The following is a 21,129-nucleotide window of genomic DNA, read 5'->3' on the forward strand; positions in this document are numbered from 1 at the left end:
AGTCTGCTGAGGTTGAAACTTGCAAGTACCCTTCTTCCCTAATGAAGTGATGGGCAAATGACTGGTTCTTTACCCATAAATACTCAAGAACAAAACAGTCACTTCTTGAAATTTGTGAATTAATGCTAAGCCATTTATTGAAGATGATTTCTTGAGAAAGACATTTTAATTGATTATAAGTTATCAAAAAATGTGGAAGAATTTTGCATTTTGTATGTTTGCCTGAATAAATGGATCCATTGAGAGACAGAGCAAGACACTTGGAATGCACCAGTCAACAGCAGAAATGTAAACATACTCCAGCTATACTTTCTGAACTTGTATTTCAGCATGTCACAGAACAAAACAAAACTAGTCCAATTCAACAAGTGACTGCTGCACTTGTTGAATTCAGTACTGAGTTCCTCGCAAAATGCAATTTAATTCACAGACCATGGATCAGAACCGCACTATGACTGACTCTGGAAGTCCAGGAGGGCAGGACCTTGCTGCAAGGAGTCTCTGCTCTGTCTTAAAATGAGATGTATGAAGTTGGTTTGCAGAGCTGAGTAGGCTTACAGTAAGAGCAAGCAAATAAAATTCTGAGGCCAGCAGGTCTTTGTTCCAGTATGTTTGTAGAACCTTATCTCTGAGACAGGTAAATCTACCATGTATTTTATATTCATCTGGTACCAGTTGAAATGAAGTAGCATCTCCTAAGACTATTGCTTCATGAATTGTTAAAATTACCAAAAATACCAGACTGTTAGAATTCTAGCCTTTAAAAAGTAGCAGTTTATTGAAAAAAACAGTGTAAAAATCAAACACAATTCCATTGATTGTACTGAAACTATCCTTACTCTGGCAGCTGTGGGGGAGCAATTGTCTGTGCTTCCTCATCATATCTCTTGATGCTTTTTGTTTAACATTTTTTTGTTGTTGTGATAAAATGAGCATGGGGCTTTTTTGTAAGGGGTGTATAGCACTGATACTGAGAAGGAAGGCTTGATTGCACACAGAAGTGTTTAAGATCTATGCTCCAAGAGACCCAGCTATAGGGAAAGCAGAGTTGACATGCAGCAATCTTTAACTTGTGTGGTGAAATACTTTGCCAAATGGAATGTCCTTCACCATAAAAGGCTTCTTATAGCACTTTGTTTTGCTCTTTTTCTTTTGATTGGACTGTGAGTTACCTCAAAAAGCAGCCTTTGGATATTGAGCTGCATGGTGACATTCCCTTGCTCAATTGTCTCCATTTTGCATCCTTTACAGGTCCTTCTTTGGCACTGTGGAAGTCACTTCCTTCTTTAGTTGAAGGTTTATTATAAGTCAAATGAATTATTACATCCTCTTGCCTGGTCTCAAGGTTGTGATGTACAGCAAATATGTTCCTTTAACATGACAGACATTGTAGTACAGCACAGTCAAATCAAACTTTGAGCAATAGCTTCTTTACGTGTTTAAAAATAAAAGGTAAATATCAGTTGAATGAGGCAGATGAATGTTAATTGCTGAATGTTTATAGACAGTTTTGAGATGGTCAGAGCCAAGGTCCTGTGCAAATGCAGTATTTTATTAAAATATTTAATAAGCAGATTCTCTGACCCAATAGAGGGAACAAAGACGCCTGTCCATTCTTAATTTTCCCTACCCATAATTATTTCTACAGAATATAAATTACATATGCTATAGCTTTATTCTGTTTTCAGAATAAAGAGGATAATTATACTAGGAACTCCAGCCTTCTTTCTGTGGAGGGACCTCTTTCTCAGAAACCACACCTTTTAGCAGTCTGTTTTTCATTTGAGAAGGGCTGGATTTCCATTTATGTCTACATGTTTTTATGGGATAGCTACTTTCAAGAGATGGATACAGGTAAAATGGCAAACCCCTTACTCACAAATAATAATAATTCAGTCTGGAAGATGTATTGTAAGCTGATGATATGGGAGTGAAAGTTTTTTTTGCCTGTGTAGTCTGTTAGAGATGACTTCTAGTTTCATACTTGCTACTGTAACTGGGAGAGAAGCCAGTAATTCCTGTTGTAGTCATCTGAGCATCTTCAGTTCTGTGTCCATGCTGCAAGGGAACTTGGACTTGGTGTCAAATGAGGCAAGGCAGGATGCAAAGTGGACAGTACCAGTTGCTCTGTGTGTGAGATTGGAGGCTTTTATGGATATATTTACATAATATGTGAGGAGTTTAATAAACTGGAAGTCAGTGTCCTAAAGTGAGATTCACAACCCACTTCTAACATACCAGGAGGTGAAGTTTTCCATTCTCCAATGTTACGGATCAGTGGACCCGCTATACTTGCAATTTTGTAAGAACATATTGTTTCAGAAATGTTCCAACTTTCTAATCATCTTAGTCATACTTCACTGCTTTAAACCATCCACAAGTTGCAAAATTATATTCTTGTGTGAATAATTTTAGTAAGGGGGTAGCAGCAGGGAAACTGAATTCTGTTTTAAAAAAATCCCATTCAAGTCTTACTTCTGCTGGAAAAGTTTGTTTGTTTTTTTTACGTAGCTGTGGTGTACTCAGGGCTTTTTTTTTTTTTTCATCGTTGCATATGCAAAATCCAGACCTGCAGAACTGTTCCATGTGGTGAACAGTCTGCTAAATCCAGACTGTTTTGCCTGAGTAGCAGATTTCCATATACCTCATTATGAGTTTGGGATTTTTTTGATTTATGTAGGCTCTGTTCCTTCAAAGGGATGCATGACTGTAGACCTTTATACCTACCAAAGTGGTTTCTTATCAAGTACTGAGGAAAATAAGAGGCCAGATCCTGTTGGAGAGTAAGAGACTTGTTTTGCAGAGAAGAAATTTTCTTTCTAGCCAGTGTAATTTGTCATGGAAACAGCATATAAACAGGAGGCCACCCAAAGTAACTTAGCTTTTGAAGCATTTTTATGGTATCCAAGTTGCTTCTGGATGGTTAATGAATGATGTAATCCACAGTGTGTAATGCAAATTTTGATTTGGTAAGGGACTATAAAGAAAGATTTAGGGCAGTGCTGCTAGAAGGAAGTAGCATGGACTTTACCTAGTCGTTGCCTTATACAGCCTGATTTAAATAAGTGTTAGATCTTTCCACACCAAAGAAGCCATTATCCTGAGTAATAGCAGGTGTGCTTCAGTCTTCTGTCCTTTGACAGAGGCAAATGGTTAAGCTGCCTAAATACATCTCTGAAGTTACCTTATTTTTGTGAATTCCTATCATTCAGTCCAGTATGTGCACAGACAGAATTAATGTCCTTGTTTTTGTCATTTCCTACTGGGCATGAACAAAATCATAGAATCAGAGACTCTAATCATAAACCAATCTAAATGAGCAAGAAGGAGCTTATCTGGCCAAGCCACTCCTCAGAGCAGGGCCAGCTCATGGCCCCTGTTGTTCAGCTGAGCTTTGAGCACCTCCGAGGACATAGCACCACTGAGCCCCACTTCAGAGAAGCCTCTGACTCCACCATCTGACTCCACCATCTCTATAATTTTCCATTAGATAATTGAAGGCATCAGTATGCCTTCAACTTCTCTCCTCAGTATCCCCCCCCCCCACCCCAACCTGCAGTGTTCTCTGAAGGATGAGCAAACCCATTTCTTTCAGCATTCTCCTTACATCATCATGTACCTGATAATCTTTCTGGCTCACTGACTCCTTGATTTAGTAGGTTAACATCTGTGTTCTATTGGGAAGTCCAAAACTGGAGTCAGTGACATGATTGATATTTGCATCTGGCCATCTATGACTCCTCAGTCCTAATTATTTTGATTATTCTTAGCTGGTTTGACTGAAGGTGGGTTTTGGAACAGTTAAGGACTTCAGGTCCTCTCCTCCACTACTAACAAGATATCTGAACTACAGTACTCCACCTCTTACTGATGAGGGCTGAGTAACAGAACTGTTCACAATGAAAAAGATATTTCCTGAGAGAATGTTTTGCATTAGTGATACTCTTGATTTCAGTGGTTAATTTACAGTGGGTCATGGCATAACGTGTTTTTATAGATGGTATCACTCAATACTTTTTATTATCACCACAGCATAAAATATACTTCCTCTTGGCCATCTGACATCGAGAATAGGGAGAGAGGACTATGCAGAAATAATTTTCAAATCCCAGAGTCTGTGCATGTAATGTATTCTTAAATTAACTTATTTTTCTAGTGCACTTGGAGGATCATCTGCCCTTCACATCCCAGCCTTTCCTGGTGGAGGTTGTCTCATCGACTACGTACCCCAAGTATGCCAGCTTCTAACAAACAAGGTAAGCTGCTGCAGACAATCAGTTTTCCTTTCCCTGATGCACTGTACTGCATTTCCACAGACATCATTATTCTTCTGCGTGGTATGCAAAGCAAGGCACACTGAAGCTGAACTACACAGGGAATACCTTCTTGGTAAGAGCTGAGTACCTAAGCATGACATTGAATAGAATGACTCCTTTAGGTAAACAAGTGAGTTTAGGATCAGATCCTGGAGCTGTTTTTTTCTTACTGTGACATGCCATGATTTAGGATAAAATGTTACTGTATTGTACAATACTGCATTGCAGTATACTGGTTTTTAGTAAATACAGATGTTTACTTTGCATATTATTGTTCTAGTTGCAAGTTCTCATACCCCAGTCATTATTGTAGGTTTTGAGTACTTTCCGTGATTTTTCTTCTCAGATGTTTCCTCCAGATGAACTGAATCAGCAGTTTCTTTGGATGTTTATACAGTAAGAGCTACTTAAGGTTGCTGAAAAGGTTGTGTTCCAGTTAGCTTACTGTTTAAACAAAAAAGAACAATTATAGTATTTTGAAAGTTTCTCCATTATTTAGGTATAATTTTCAAAAGAAGGCTTAGGGGGTCAACATTTAAATATTGACCTATTACAGACTTCCTACTTGTATATTATATTTACCTTCAATTGTCTAAATGAAGAGAATAATTTTATCTTTTAGAAAAAGTTTCTTCAGAGTGTGTTTCCATAATTATGTTGGAATCTATCATTAGAGTTGTTTTTGTTGTGGTTTTCTGTTAAAATTACTTTCTGCTTTTAAAAACTTCAGGCACACTGGGCTGTTTTTATCCTTTCTTAAACGAAGTCACTTAAGCAAACTTATCATATGTTTTCCTCTTCCCAGAATAACATTTCAGATCTTACACAAAGCCTTCAAAATAATCTTAGTGTTTTATAAAATATAATGTTTGAGTTTATAAGTAGAATTTAAGTTATACAAGACAGCTCTCAGCAATGGTTGTATCAAGACTTTCTCAGTAATTTTAGGAAAGCATTTGCCAGCCAAGGAATTCTAGTATTGCCATAGCCAAGAAAATACTCGTCTTTTCAGTGAGGGAGAAAAGGATCTTAAAATGCTAGCTTTGGTTCTGGAAAGCACAGTTACACAGGGAATCACATATAGAACCATACCATAAGTACTTCCAAGCCACCAGTTGTAAACCAGATGTCCTTGCAGCCTGGTGACACATGCATTGGTTTTGTTATGGGTCAAACCCTGCTCACACTGCTCTCTTAAGTGATGCCATCCAAATCAACAGGAAAACATACGTGGTGTGAGGAGAATTTTGCCTTAAGTCTCCAAATTTAGCATTGTTGGATTTTGTCTGTGCCTGGATGGAAGTCTTTCAAAACCCAGAGTGCCTCAGAAACTGATGCTCGCAGTTGAGTAGGTGGCTCCCTGAGTCAGCATGAAACCAGTGAAAGAGTTTAGTGTTCAGAAGGTTTTGTTGGAGGTGCAGTCTTCAGAAAACACCCAAGATCAGTTATGCAAGAAATTTAATTTTTTCTTCTCTTTTATAACCAGAATGTTATTTTGACACTTAGCTTACTGTCAGTTCAAATGACTGATTTGCCTATCAAAGATTTCTACTCAAACTTCAGTAAGGCAAGGATGAGCATTTCTCTCTTTCAGTGTTTGTCTCATGCAGTTAAACAGTGCTACAGTCTATTGTGAAAGACTTAAGTTTCACTTAGACATGATTGAAGAGATTTCTTTACAAGATATTCTGTACACAAGATCCAGATTTTTTTTCAAAGGCACTTTAGGATTCTTTAGGGAAATCATGCTAAATGTAGAATTCAGAAATTCTACCATGTCAAACATAAATCTTCCTTAACAAGAAATGTATGACAAACTGGGCTTTGGGTTTTTTAATCTTTTTATAGCTCTGGATTTATTTTCTTTCTTTTTTAAGGTACAATATGTTATTCAGGGATACCATAAGAGAAGAGAGTATATTGCAGCTTTCCTGAGTCACTTCGGAACGTAAGTTTTCTTCCGATGCATATTTTTCTGTAGTGTGGGAGAGACTCATTTTTTGCATATGGTTTGTGGTTGTGTGGCTGCTGTCCACTGGATGAGATGAAATCTAGTCATTTTTCACAGAATGATGTGTACAGATTGTCGCTCTGTAGCAATACTGGAATGTACTTCAGTATTATTTCACTTCTGTGCCAGTGGCCAATCTGATTTTTCTAGAAAATAGGTGATGATGGGAAAGGGACAGTAGGGATTTTCCTTGTGCAGAAAAAGTATATTCATTTCTGAATCAATTACTTAAGGGGTTTTACACTAACAGGCAGTGACTGAGGTGGGGAAATGGAGAAGCAGGTGTGGTTCGAAGCCTTGCAAGAGCCAGAAAGCCCTGCTCAGTGTAAAGGCAGGGCTGGGAGACCAGCTGTTCCCACCAACAGCAGTGTTTTGTGTCTCAAGAGAAGAGGCTCTTGGGTCATGTTGCATTCCTGCAGATGAAAGGTGCATGGCCAGGCATGATGACACATTTGCTTCACAAATCAATTAGTCAGGGCTACTGTGGCACTGTGAAGGGTTGGCACTTTGGTTTCCTGCCTAAATTGAGCTGGAGTCTAAGCCTTTAGCTAATTGTGATGAGGGGTTTCTGCTTCCAAGGGAGCCCTTCAAATCTCAGGTCTCTCAAGTGAGGTTAGGAAAACAGGTGGCTTCTAGCATGCACCCAAATTTAATACCATGATAAATAGATAACAATAACTTCAACTGAGCATATGAGTAAACAGTCAGTGCAACCTCAATCTTTATCAAGACATTTCATTTTCTTCTGAGAAAATTCTATTATAGAAGTGGCCACATGTTCCTCTGACATGACATCTGCCTGTGGTTCATGAGTTCTGATACTGCTTCAGACAGAATACCAGCTTCTGATGGTTGAAACTTTTAATCCATCTGTCAAACAAGTATTCTATATGAATTTTTTGTTATGATCTCATGTTTTGTGTATTTTATATGTACTCTTCCAAATTTTCAAATTTAAACTCTTCTCAGCCTGCTTATTTTCAGTTTTAACCTCTCACTCACTACAGAAATTATATATAATCTTCATTTGAGTAAGGTACAGGGGATTTGTGTGTCTACAGTTTTTATCAATTTAGGACTGCAGATGTGGTAGCAGGTCTTCTTTCATTTAAAAGTGCATTTTAAACTGAAAATGGCCTTTCTTTGGGTAGCAACCCCCAATACCTCAGCATAATTAAGACTATTACTGACATTAAAAGTTTAATCTAATTTACGATTAGCCAGAAAATTGTAACTGTTAACAAGAAAAGCAAATCCTGGAAGATTCTGAACAAACAAACAAAAATAATAATTCCCCTATTACAAAATTCACATATTCATCATCTAGTATTTAAAGATAAAAACTGTACTCATTTTTTGTTGTGTTTTTGTTGATAGTGGTGTGGTGGAATATGATGCAGAAGGATTCACAAAGCTTACTCTGTTGCTGATGTGGAAAGATTTTTGCTTCCTTGTTCACAGTGAGTAACACTTTGCCTCAGGCATAAATGTCTATCCTCTGAAGATACAAGTTCAAAAGGGAAAATGTACAATTACAGGAAACAATTTAAAAGTTTTAGCTATTTTTATCCAGTGCTTAATCTATTTTTGATGTGACTTAGAAAACACAAAATCTCAATTGTATCTAGAGAAGGGGAGAGGATGCCCACCAATACTGAAATGTTGGCTTTACAAAATGCCAAAAGGATCTTGGGAAGGTTTTCTGGTAATTTGACTCAAGATTTGAGTTCACTGTTGTAACTCAGCTTTTCTAAAGTGTTAGTGATGAAGACTCTACCCAGGAATACCTAAAATCATCTGTAACTGTCAGGAGTTAATGCATTGATAACAACTGTAAAGACACTTTTGTAGAAAAAATATATCACATAAGAAATAACAGCACATTGTCATTAGGATTCAAAACTTATTCCTAGACTGAAACTGCAGGCAAAAACTGTCCTAACAACGTAGCTAGGTTCACTGTTGTTTAAAATTTTTAAATGAAAATTGTATTACCATCAGAACCACATTATTAATTTAAATATATAGGAATTACTCCATGTGGAAATTAGTAAATGTGGCTTTGATACTGCCTTTTACGTATTACTTTAAGTTTCAATTTCTGTTTTTCCTTGTGGTAAGGTGAAATTCACAGGTATCAAAGATACTTTGATCTGAGGAAATTCAGTCACGTAATTCTTTAGATTTGATCGTTACGCATCTTATTTATGTTTAAAATTATTACGCTGCAATTGTGCTGCAATTTGTGGGCAGCTGCAGCACTGGTATTTGATAGCATTTTAGCACTGGAGTCTTTCATATTACATAATTTTTTGTCGTGGGCTAGCTTTTCATGTGGAAGATTCATGCTGTCTTGATGATGTCACAAAAATTTGTCCCAGAGTTTTTAATGCAGAAAGTCAGGATTGCCATTGTTCAGAGAGGTTCTTCACCCTGTGTTGTGTTGCAGATCATAAAAAATGGTCTCACTAATCCCTTTCCTTCTATGCCCTAAGATTAGCTCACCACACACTAATGATCTTAAGAATCATTAATGATCTTAGAAAACTCAAACCTGAAATTAAAGCTCCTCCATCATGTTATTATAATTTATGCTGGGAGGAATTGAAGTGGTATCTTTGGGAAAATTATCCTCATTAAGTCTTTACTTAAATTTCAACTACAATGGAGGACTGGTCACAATTGTCTTCTATGGGGTGACACTTCTTTATGTGCAGCCTTCCTGAAGATTTCCCACCTTTCTTACTCCCCAACATATCTGGGTTAATTTAATCAATGTTAAAATTCCTGTGGATTTGATTTCTGCTCTAATATACCTTAATACATGTTGAATCACTTAGATTTCAGAGGAATGAAAATTCAAATTTCTGCTAAATAACAGAGCAAGTTTTAACTGTGTAATATTCATGGTATTCAATTAAACTGGCATGAAAGCTACAATTATAACTGAATAGTTTATCACTATGTATTAACCCTGTGGCCTTAGAAATCATACAGTGGCTTAGCTGTGTAAGCCATTGCATCACTCACTTGTTGAACAATTCAGTGCAAAAGCATTTCTGGTCCATGCACTGAAGGATATTGCAATGAAAGGACCGAAACCTGCACTTCATTTCCTGAGTGAAGTAATGTAGGCTTTCATCTCCTAACCACTGGCATAACTATGTATATTAGGCTTGAATATTTAGCAAGCATCTAATAAAATGTCTGGGAGAGATAGCAATAAGTTCTATTTTGAAAACTGGTCTATTTTATATATTTACTATAGCATGTAGCTAGGGTATTCAGAGGAGAGTAAATAGGTCAGTATACAGCAAGCACTGTGGCATTTCAAATGAAAGGCACCATATTTATTGGCATCTAAATTTTGGTAAAATTTTAGGTTTGAAGTTGCAATTTAGATGAGATTTATAAACACTAACATGAATTGTATTTCCTTTAGAAGATGGATTCAGAGGTTTCCAAAATAACTTTGGCATTGTTTTGCAACTGTTTGTATTGGGAGTTACAAACTTGTTTGGACACTAGGAAGCAAAAAACAGAATAAGTTGAAATTATTCATAATAGTTTTATTGAGTAAAGTGAGTTAAAGAGGAGAGGAACAGAAAAATAGTTCTGAATTTCTGAAGCCAAATAACCTTAGAACAACATCATATGCTAAAAAAAAAAAAAAAAGACTGGTGCTGTAGTTATAGAATGAAGACCAGAGTCTACACGTTCTACCTTAAAACACTGAGGAGCTACCTAGCTGCAAACTTAATCATTATACTAATGAAGCTGCTGGAGTTATTATATTAGATCAAAGACTAGTCCAAGGAACTGTTTCTTTAGTGGTTTAGGTTTCAGAATTAATCAAGTGCTTTCAATTATAAGACAGAAGAAATAAACATTTTGAGAAGTTCATGCATCCACATGGGAAAGGAAATCGTTAATCAGGCTTACTGCTTTTGATACTGATAATGTTTATGAGTAAGTCCCAGTATGAAGCTTTGTAAGTAAACTTCAGTAGACTGCTCACTTTTCAATAGACTTTCTCTTCTTGTTTATAAATCAACTATGATTAGTTTTTGGAGACAGGTATTTCCTTGTATTCTTGTTCTTGTATACAGTTTATATATTTATACCATATATAAATTATAGTATCATTTGTGTTGGAAAAGACCTTTAAGGTCAAGTCTGGCCATTGATGAAATAACCAATCAATATTAGATGAAGACACAAGTTACATTATCTGTGCATAATTAAGAATTAAGTAGCATTATTGTTATAAATACAAGAGTAGAGCTCTGAAGCAACCTGTATTTGGGCTTTTCAAAGATTAATTTTTATCTTGCAAGATCTTTAGGTTATCAGCACTAAAGAGATGGACAGAAGCTGGACCAGTATGCAGTAGCAAATGAAACACTGCTTGTGTTAGTGGTTGTTTAAGATGTCTTGAAAAGGACAAACATTAAACTAAAAAGGATTGGTTTCACTGAACAATATTTTAGGGGGTAGAGAATGTTGAAGGCTGGCAGCATTTATATTTCCAGTTTGTTTGGGATCTCAGTCAGGGTGAAGTTGGTTGGGAATATTTGCTGGAAATGACCTTGGCTGACTGTAAGGGCTTTCAGTTTCTGTGTGGATAATGCCACTGAGCCAGGAGTTCCAAAGTGCTGGTCATGTAAAAGCTTGAGTTTAAATGGTGATTTTTCTTGCTGTGGGAATGTCAACATAAGTAGCTTTTTGTCTACCCTTTAACTTGTCTGTGCAGTTAGGTGGTTGTCTGTGGTAGAGGATAAATCAGAAACAGCATCCCAGCAAGAAGAAAGTTTTGAAACAAGAGAGAGCAAGCAAGGGACCTAAAGCTTGCTAAAGGGAGACTATACCTTATGAGTGTCAGGCTTTGGGTAGGCACCTGCTTCTGGATTCAGGGGTTTTTGGTGGATGTTACCAAGACCAGCTTCTGATGCATTCTTGTTTGAATATTGCTGTCTGCACACATTTGTCAGTCTTTTCAAGAAAAGTTACGAGTATAAAGTACAAAACCTTGTCTGCCTGAGCCATGTCCTAAAAAAATAGGCTAAGTATTGAGTGGAATATTTACATTAGATTGTTTCTGTGAGTTTTTATCTAATGAAGTGTTTTAGCTTTCTTATATAATGCTGTTATTTTATTGTTCTCATTGTTTCTTAAATTAAAATGAGAATTTATGACTCTGAAAACTAAAGAAGATAAAAAGAGAACATCACCATGTGAATAACAGGGAGTTATCTGATCCTCTCAGGAAAGCAGGATAGTTCTGCAGAAATGCCAAGCATAACGAAATAAATGTTTCAGGAGTCTAGAATGAGAAGTTCAATGCTCATCAAAACAATCTGTAAATATTGTATAAGACTGTCTTTTCATTCTTAAAAGAGAAACTGTAGATTAACAAAGCCCCAGTGATTTAAAAGTGGCTAGTGAAAATCAAACTTGGATCTTATGCTTGGGAATAAGTGTCTTTCTTTTTGGTAGTCTTCTCCTCTGACTCAGTATTTTAGTTGGTTCTATGTATTTCTTTGATTTTTGTCTTGAGAGTTTCTGAAAGCCTGTTCTGCTTACAGCAAAATATACTGTGAACCGACGAGGTTTCTTCAAAACTTTGTACATTGTTCCAGTCTCTCAGAGCAAAGCATTCCCTGGGCCTCCTCCTGTGTAGTGAGGTGTCTCTTGCTTACTGAAGTCAGTGAAAACTGCAGGCACACTGCAGTGCTGTGGACAGGCAGTGTGATGGAAAAGTAGCCTGAGTCACAGGCACACTAAACTAGGCATGGGCTCAGGCAGGGGCTAATCACAGGACTCAATTGTAGCATTTGGAAAATTAATGAGTCTTTTGCTGATCATTTTTCTCCATGGTGTACTTTTTTCCTTTTTTTATAAGGGATACTGCCAAGTAGATTTAGTTTGAAATTTTTATTGAAAGCTGATAATTTTATTTTAGACATTAAGAGTGCTTTAAACATTTTGTTCCTTTGATTCCAACTTGGCTATTTACTTGTATGTGAGCCAAATGAGACTTTTTTTAATATAGGTATTCATAATGGATGCAAGTGAACTGAAAAATAATTTTCTTTTCCTCTTTTTCTGTTTCTCTAGGTTCATTTTGTTTTCATGTCACTCAGAATAAGCTAGTTGTAGGTTCCTATTTGTAATTACAGAAAAAGGGAGAATGGACAGCAGAAAGCTCATAAAACTTGGTATGGACAGCAACAAACAGGAAGCAACAGTTGTGATACTAATTAGGCTTTATAGGAATAAAATCTTATTCCTATCTTATAGATGGCCTGATGTCAGTGGACTGGCAAGGTATTTTAAAATGTCATTTTGCTGTGGATATTACTTTTTTAATTTCTGAGAAACATGTGTGTTTGCCACACTTTTATAACTGTAGTGTATTGCTGCAGACATTAATTGACGTTCTTCCAGCAACTACAAGCACTTTAACAAATGGACTGAAAGGTTTTGTAATAACTTCTTACAAAATTGCACTTTTCAGGAAAGTGAACTGTTGATTATTTTTATTTTTTTATATATATCTAGAGTATGACTACTGTGTGCCCAAGTATATGACAGATAACTGAAATTCTCAGGAAAGGTACCCGCCATGGAAAAAGGGTATAATCCTATTTTATCCACTCAGTTTTTGAAAAGAAATAATTAGGTCACAAAAAGTAATTGATGGGGCAGGATTGAGTACAGGTTGTGGTGCTTATTCGTCTTAGTCCATGTCTGGTTTGTGTTACATGCTTTGGTAACTCACAGATAGTTTTTCTCTAAGATGAGAACTGCTTTAAAGGTGTGAAATACACCAAGTTCAAAATTGCTCATAATAGCAAGTAGGAAGCAAATATCTTGTTTTCAGTCCAGAAAGAGTTGATGAGCAGGGGTTTCATGGATGAGTCCTGGGTTCAATACCACATAATGCTTTCAAAAAAGAAACAGGATGACACACAACACCACAGAATTATTAGAAATATGAAATTTCTAGAAATATGAGGTGCATCAAGATAAGAAACATTTTCTGAAACATTCTTCCCTCTCTTTCCTCCTTCTATGCAATGACAATTGCTTTGTCACCAAAATAAATTTTTTCTAAGAATCTATATGTGACAGCAGTAGCACACAGAGGCAAGTGCTGAATGCCTTTTAGTAAATAGAAATATAATTCATTTTCAAATAATAGGGAATACACCTTAGTTTAGAGATGGAACTGGTCACAAAGTTGCATAAATTTCAAAATGGGAGAAGGAGGGAGGACTTAACCTGCTTTTCTGTCTCCTTTGTCAGCACTCCCCCTGCCTCATTCAGCAGCAGTCTGATCTTTTCCCTAGTCATACTTCTGCTGTTGCTGTAGCAGCCCATCTTGTTGTCCTTAACTCACATTGCCAGATTCAATTGTAGGTCAGCTCTGACGTTCCCAGTCCTGTTTCTGCATGCTCAGGGAGTGTCCACATCTCCTGTGATTCCTTTTTATGCCTGAGTTTTATCAGTTCCTTGCTCATCCATGTAGGCCTCCTGCTGGTAGTGTTTGCCCTTCTGCTCACTAGGATGGACTGCTCTTGAGTTTGGAGGTCATCAGGGACCCATCTTCTCACCAGGACCATTATCCCATAGGAGTCTTCCATGGGAGGAGCAAGATCCCTGAACAGCCTGAAGTCTGCTCCCTGAAGCTTAGGGGTGTGATCCTGATGTTTGTCTTGCATCATCCTCAAATGGTGATTCGCAAAATGCACCAGAAATGGCTGGTGGTCTAGAAAGCGTGTCATAAAAGAGTGTGTTCCACAAAGTAGTTCTTTAGGTCAAAAATAAGCTTTTAGTACTGTGTAAGGTGGCTTGAAGAGTAAAAGTGGTAATTGTGATGTTCAGGAGTGGGAAGATGCAGAGGGCCTGTGCTGCAGTTAAAAATACCTGAAGTGGCTTAGTTGGCTGTGTGGGCCAAATGGGATTACACTGGCTTGGGTTTTGAAAGCTGCAAGCAGCAAAGGTTGGAAGAACAGGATAGCAGGTGTGGTAGCAGAGGGTCCTCTTGACCTCCAGGATAATGTCACACTCACCACAGAAGAGAGTGAAGTGAAAGAATTTTCTTTCAAATCTCAGGAAGCGTTTAAAACAGAAAAAACCCAACTTATTTGCAAGCCTCATAATCTTAATAAAATATTGATGAGAGAAGACAATGGTTTTGCACATCTGCTTTTCAGGTAAAAGCATGGTTTAGAAGTCTTCCTGTCCAGTTGGAAAGTAACAGAAAGCTGCTCAGCATCTATCAGTGTATCTCTGCTCAAAAAGCAGAGGAGTATTTTTTGCAGTGATCCTGCCTGTGCCAAGGAAGGGCATGGCTTGCTTTTTACACCCATAACAACTGCAACTGTATTTAAGTTTCAAGCTTCAAACAATTCAGATGGAGAAGAGACAGCTTTTAGTCACATCAATCTCATCAGCACTTCCAGAAGTTACTATAGAAACTGTAACAGCAGAAACAATAAAAGGAAATAAAAACGGAAGCAGCAGGGAATTAAGATCTTTCAGAATTTGAAGTAAAAATAAAACAAAATACAAGTAAGTAGCTGAAGCTGGTAATAAGAAGCCTTTTACTTAATTAAGACAGATATGATTACAGAAATTAGAGAAGGAAAAGATCTGTAAGGCCATTATGCTGTTTCTTTTGGGTCAATATAGGATTGTAAAATAATCCACAGGAGGTAGTCCAGTCTTGCTGTCCAGTAAGAGAAATTCAATAAGAGTATGACATAGGTGGGGTGGGCAGTGACACTCAAAAGCAAGAAGCTTTTATAAAGCTGTTTTCAGATTAAGGTATAGCTGTGTTGCATGGTGTTGGACCACATAGCTGGAAACTGCTTGAAGAATATCTTGATTTGATCTGTTACTTAGTTCCTCTGTAAAACTAAACCAATAGTTAGATACTCTGTCTGCAGCACATGACTGTAACTTCAGTCATTCAAAATATTTTTACCACTTTTATTAAAAATGCTGGTTTGAATGAAGGATGGAATACTTTAAAAAAAGTTGCAGGTTATAATAAAGACATGAGATATTTTTACAACCATATAATATGCTTATGTTGAAAGAAAATCAAAACAATTGTAGTCATAAATCTAGTTGCCATTGGTGCCTAGATTCTATTATAGTTCCCATTATCAGTGCAAGGAGAACCACAAGGTGGATGCAGAAATGTCATGCAGCCCTCCTCAAATAAAAATTTTATTTTACATTATATTCAAAGAGACCCAAACAGGCAAAACCAACTAACAAACCAAAACAAAGAAAGCTAATTAAGCAAATCTACTCTGTAATGTGTCAGAATAGTTTAATCCATCACAATTCATTGTTTCCATTTTGCCTACAGTGGTTTGTCTTTTATTGTTTAGTATTGTATATTCTGTTAATAAACTAGTTGTTCCTCTTTTTTTGGAGTATTTACTTGTATTTCTGTAGTATTTATTTGAAAGTATTTTGTACATAAGTCATCTTACTCATTTACTATACAAGTGTTGACTTTGCCAATGGGGTGGATATTTCCCGTAGCAAGGGCAGACCTAATTATTTCAAAACCAGCTGTGATTACCAACACACCCAGAATGCCATAAGTGTCTCAGCTAAAATTCCATAAACAGCTTTTCCTTTCAGATTTGAAATTTTGAAATGTTGATTTCAAAATAGCATCTTCCTGCAAAAAAACCTGGTTTTCTCCAGAAGGGATGTCAGCCCTAATAATATTTAACAAATTCAAATTCCTGTGACTGTGCTCTGTTAACCTAAAGTCCCACAGTAATGCCATTGATATGTTATTTGTCATCCTTGCTTTCTCATTCCTGCAAGAATAAATCATCACACACCAAAGCAGGATAGCTGTGGCATTCAGTAATTTTTGTGTATTTTAAGCCAAGTTTCCCCTTTCATTTTTTGCCAGTAGAATGTAGGCCAAAGGCCTTCAGCACACACGAGTGCAGGAAAGATTCACTAGGGAAAGCAGCCTGAAATCCTGCCCTGAGGAGCTTTTTGCTAGACACTACAGCCCCCAGAATGCTTGTGGCTAAATCTATTCAGGCTTCTCCGTAGGAACCATGATCAATATGAATCCTGAAAGGCCGCCTGCACTGGAATTTTTATCTAAAAACTGAAGAAAACTCTTTTTCCTTGAAGTTAGGTAAAGATTTTTTACCCATTGTACAGGCTGAATCTGAATCACCTGTCTCATAGGAGAAGTCATGTCAAAAAATCTAGTATAATTTTTTTTTAAAACAGGGCTTGAGAGATGTGTAAGTGATATAGTATATGTATCGCCATGGAGTTGCGCTGAAAATTCACATGGGTCTTATCCATATCATCCCAGGAAAACTGCAGAGCTCCGAGTTCAAGGAGCTTTTCAGTTTGAGGCCATGCATTCAAATCCACTGTTTTTCCCGACAGTGTGAGCTCAACTGCAAGTAAGGCAGGGAGAATGTGAAATTCAGTGAACCAAAAAAAGAACAGGCAGAAAGATGATGAATATGTACTAATAAGAGACAGAAATGCAGTTCTGGAGCCTGGAATATGTGTTTCCTGTTTCCATTACTTACTTCATCAGAAGTACTTGAGTGCAGAGGCAGTCTCTCGCCAAATCTGGATGATAAGTAAGGAGTGAGTCAGGGAAGTTTGGGAAGAGAACAGCTAGTATCAGGCTGAGAGTCTTCAGTGTTCTCTGGAGACTTGAGACTTGGCATATCCTTCTTGGTTTTCTGGTGAAATAATTGTAACAAAACCTCTCACATGTCCAGTAATCATGGATTCTGAAGTATGTGCTATGGCAGTCAGCATTGGAAGGCTTGTGTTTGGCTATATAAAGTATTTTCTACTAGTAAGTCTCAGAAGAATTGCATCCCACAGGCTGGCACTTAGCATCAGCAGGCAGGTTGACTCTTCTTTCCTTGTTCCTTCATTCCTGATCTGGAATCCCTAAAGAACCTCTCAACTCATGAATGTGCTGTGAAACTTTTTTTTAAGTATTTTATGTAGCTAACATCATTCTTATGATTATTAGAATCATCACATTGAAAAGCTCATGCAGAAATGAACACGTTTAATTGAAGCAAGACTTCAGTGTTTGCAGTAAAGAAATGCAGAGGGGAGAAGCCAGAACAGTGTCTCCTTTGGCCAGCTCTGTGCAGCCTAGGACTGTTTAGAACTGGAAACCACAATGTGTTATCTTCTATTTGAAGGCAGCTCCATAAAGCACGTACGGATTGAACTAAGGTTGTGCAGGCCATAAAATCTTGTCAAAGTAGAAATCTCAACAGTAAAATATCCAGATCACTCAGTGTTCATGAGTGCAAAGCAAATTTCAGGTGCAATAAACTGCTGCAGAATCAAGCATCCCAAAGGTTAGTAAGATAACCAGTATGGCAGCATCCAAGGATTTAAATGAATTCAGTGAGTAAATGTTGGCTTTTGTGAAGACAATTACCTGGATTTATCCAGTGCCACATGAAGGATAAATAAACCTTTTCCCTAGAACGAGGGAACAGTATATGGAAATTTTTTTAAATGTTACTGTCTAAGTGCTTTGAAATATATTAATGGTCACCAAGCATTTCCAAGCGTGGTTGTGTTCTTCCATCTCTTTTCTCCAGTGCTTAAAGGTGGAATAGAGGGCACTGTGGTAAACCTGCTCTTTTCTTCTCAGCATATTTCCTTCAGAAAACCTGTAGCAGCACTGGTACATGCTTTATTCCTTCCATATTTCATATCCTGTTGAACAAGTCATCAAATTAGATGCTGAAGATACTATTTTAAAGTTATTAGGATAGTCAAAATCAACTCTGTAGTTGTTGACATAAGCTTAACAAACTAGGTAACCTGTTCCAGACCTCAGATTGCTTTTTTTGAAGAAAATAAGCAATTCAACCTTACAGATGCATTGCACAGTTTGTTAGCTATTAGTAAACCAAGATTTTGACTTTAAGGTAACTATGTTTTGAATATATGTATGCATTAAATACTAAGTCAAGAGAAGGAAATTTGTATGTTACTTCTAGATAGTTTCTTATGTTTCAAAAAGAGAGCAACTTCAACTATTTATAAACTGTAATTAAGTTTCTTTACAACATGACTCATTCTCAACAAGCAAGTCCTTTTTCTTTTGCTTTCTTATGAACTGTGTGGGAAAATTAGGGTTCAATCAGTGAAGAATTTACTCAATGCTTAATTACCCATAAACAGCCCTCCAAGTTCTGCTCATGTAGTGCTTGCATAAAGACATTATTTTCCCCACTCTATGGCTGTCTAAAATTTGACTTCTAAAGAATGATCTGTAAATTGTAATGTAGGAGAAAGCAGTGTTTTACTGGATTCCTTCTCCAGTCTGCTTCTTTAAGTTCCTCTTACATTAACAGTATGATGCTTAGGAGAGCCAAAGTAAGAAATCATCAGATTTAAATTACTTTGAGCATGGAACTAAATTAGAAAGCTTTACTTTCCTGAATGAGCTAATTGTTTAAATTTTCCAAAGGAAATGTTTCTATTTCTGCGAGAGAAGAGGTAAATGGGACTTCCTCTGACATAATTTTCATTTTAAATCTTGAGTTTGACAGCAGCATTTTTACCTTCATAACCAAATATTACTGCTTAACTGCATGACTTGTATAAGCTTGCTAGTTGAAATGACTCACTTACGCAGATGAAGTTATTTTTAGGGAGATAATTTGCACTGTTTAGAAGAGAGGAAAAAAGGGAGAGAGAGTCCTACTAAGAGCTAGATCTCTCATTATAGTTTACAGAGCTCATGAACCCAGCATCCAAGCAAAAGATGACTAAGCAAGGGGTCTATTGGTACTTTCAGGAATTTACAGACATGAGTCATCTGCTTATTTTCTGCAGACATATCACCAGGGTACTTTGTGAGTCAGCTGTTATTTGGGAATAGTACTTGTATTCAACAGGAATACGTTTTTGTAGTTCTTAGGTAACTAGCATGCCAAACCAACACAAGCTTTTACAGTTTGCCTAGTTCAGGTGTTAATTTACAAAACTGATGCCTTGTTTACAAAACTGATGAGTTGTTCTTAACTGTGATGCATTTTTCATGGCAAAGTGTGAATGGTTGTCTTGCATGTAATTACAGTAACGCCTTTGTCATCTTAGATATTGCATGAAGGCAGATCTGATTTTTTATTAATGTACAGATTGAGAGTCAGACTGCCTACACATGACCAGGTAAAAAGAAACATTTTCTTTAGCAAGCCATATGTGATTATGAGCAGAATTTGACCTTTTATGTCCAACACACCTTGCCAGCATTAATTACCAGTGGTATTTGCTTATTTTTTCATTCTGTGCACTACCAGTGGCAATGCACAGGCCTCCACTGGGACGGAAGCAAGTTCTTGCCTTCCTTTCCTAGTGCTGAAATAATAGCTGGCTACCTTGAGATATGTATAACACTTTAAACTCAAGGCTATTTCCTGTTTACTGGCCTTTTAGGTGTGGTTGTGTTCCAGAATTAGGGACAGGTTTTTTTACTTGGTCTGGACTCATCCACACCTTGTATTAAGGAAACACTTGGGTTAGAAAAGTGGAAGTTTGGCAATTTCAGTGAAGGGTGTTATTATAAATCAAAGGCAGTTTAAATTTTTCAAAACTCTACTTGCAGTTCAGGGTAATGCTGCTGCTGTCCAGACGTGGGATGCACAGTTTTGAATCTAGTTTGATTTTCTGATTTATGTGATCAGTTTATAATGTAAGTAATTCCTGAAAATTCCTATACAGATTTTGGTTAATAGAATATATTTTGGTGGTACCTTGTCATGACAAATGCAGGTGTCCCTGTAGTGAGAGCACTGCCTTGATTATCCATTATAAACAGCATTTCTAGTGCTGGGTACTTTGCCCTGAGAGCCCACCTTTAGTTGTAGGTAACAGGGGAAAAACCTATTGCTCCTTGCATGTGTTATGTAGATGGCAATTTTGAAGGGAAAGTTAATGGAAGTTAGAAATTCTTAACTAAAAGGTCGAGTGCAAGGACTGAATTATTGTTTGAATGCTTTGCTAAAGTTTGTTATTCCTCTCGCACAAATAAGTGATAAAATACAAAAGTACACAAACTTGGTTTCTCTTAAGGAGTTGGTACTTAAGAATGAAAAAGATACACTAGAGAAACAGTTTAAGCACTCAGAGCTGAAGTATTGTAAGATTAAAATAGAGAATCAGTGTTCTTGATTCTTTTCCATGGTGGAGTCCTTCAGAGACCAAGGCGCACACATTATTTGTGAGGGGAGGAGACAGCGTGCTTGCTGATAAATGGCCAGGTCACACCAATGTTGTTCAGGGCTGTTATTTAGTAATCACATTATAAAGAGGAATTCAACAGAGCAATCTTTGAATCTAACCTTTGTTAAAGCAGTGATCTGCCCTCGAATTAGCAGAACTCTGCCCATGTCATTAGTGCTTAAATATCTGCTGGGAGCTGCTGTGTGGGCTGAGTCACCCGGGCTCCGGGAGTTGTCACGTGTGGCTCAGACACTGGGTCATGAACTGAGCCAGCACTGTCCTCCACGTGAGCATTTGTTGTATTTTGGGACCATGGCTGCAATAGCACATTTAATTTAGTGTGCTTCATGGCTGTAAATGTTTCTATTCTTAGAGCTTGGAGGGTCCTTTAGAGCAAACGGAGATAGGGTGTAGCTGGTGCACATCTGAGTATTTAGATGTGATTAGATAAACGGAAAAATGAAGGAACTAGCAGGATGATACCATGGAATTTGGAAAATAAAACCTGTCTTACACTGA

General features: G+C 37.2%; 1 protein-coding gene across 2 annotated transcripts in view; it reads left to right on the forward strand.

Moving 5' to 3' along the window:
* The window catches only part of BABAM2 (BRISC and BRCA1 A complex member 2), a 161,620-nt gene that overhangs the window by 119,403 nt on the left and 21,088 nt on the right, over window positions 1-21,129 (forward strand). For both annotated transcript variants that reach the window (XM_063152035.1, XM_063152034.1), the window contains exons 8-10: window positions 4,157-4,256; window positions 6,194-6,264; window positions 7,705-7,787. In XM_063152035.1, the coding sequence (XP_063008105.1) occupies window positions 4,157-4,256; window positions 6,194-6,264; window positions 7,705-7,787 (254 nt within the window). The remainder of the gene's footprint in view (window positions 1-4,156; window positions 4,257-6,193; window positions 6,265-7,704; window positions 7,788-21,129) is intronic.

The sequence above is a fragment of the Melospiza melodia genome, chromosome 3 (assembly GCF_035770615.1).
Source record: "Melospiza melodia melodia isolate bMelMel2 chromosome 3, bMelMel2.pri, whole genome shotgun sequence".
Taxonomy (NCBI): domain Eukaryota; kingdom Metazoa; phylum Chordata; class Aves; order Passeriformes; family Passerellidae; genus Melospiza; species Melospiza melodia.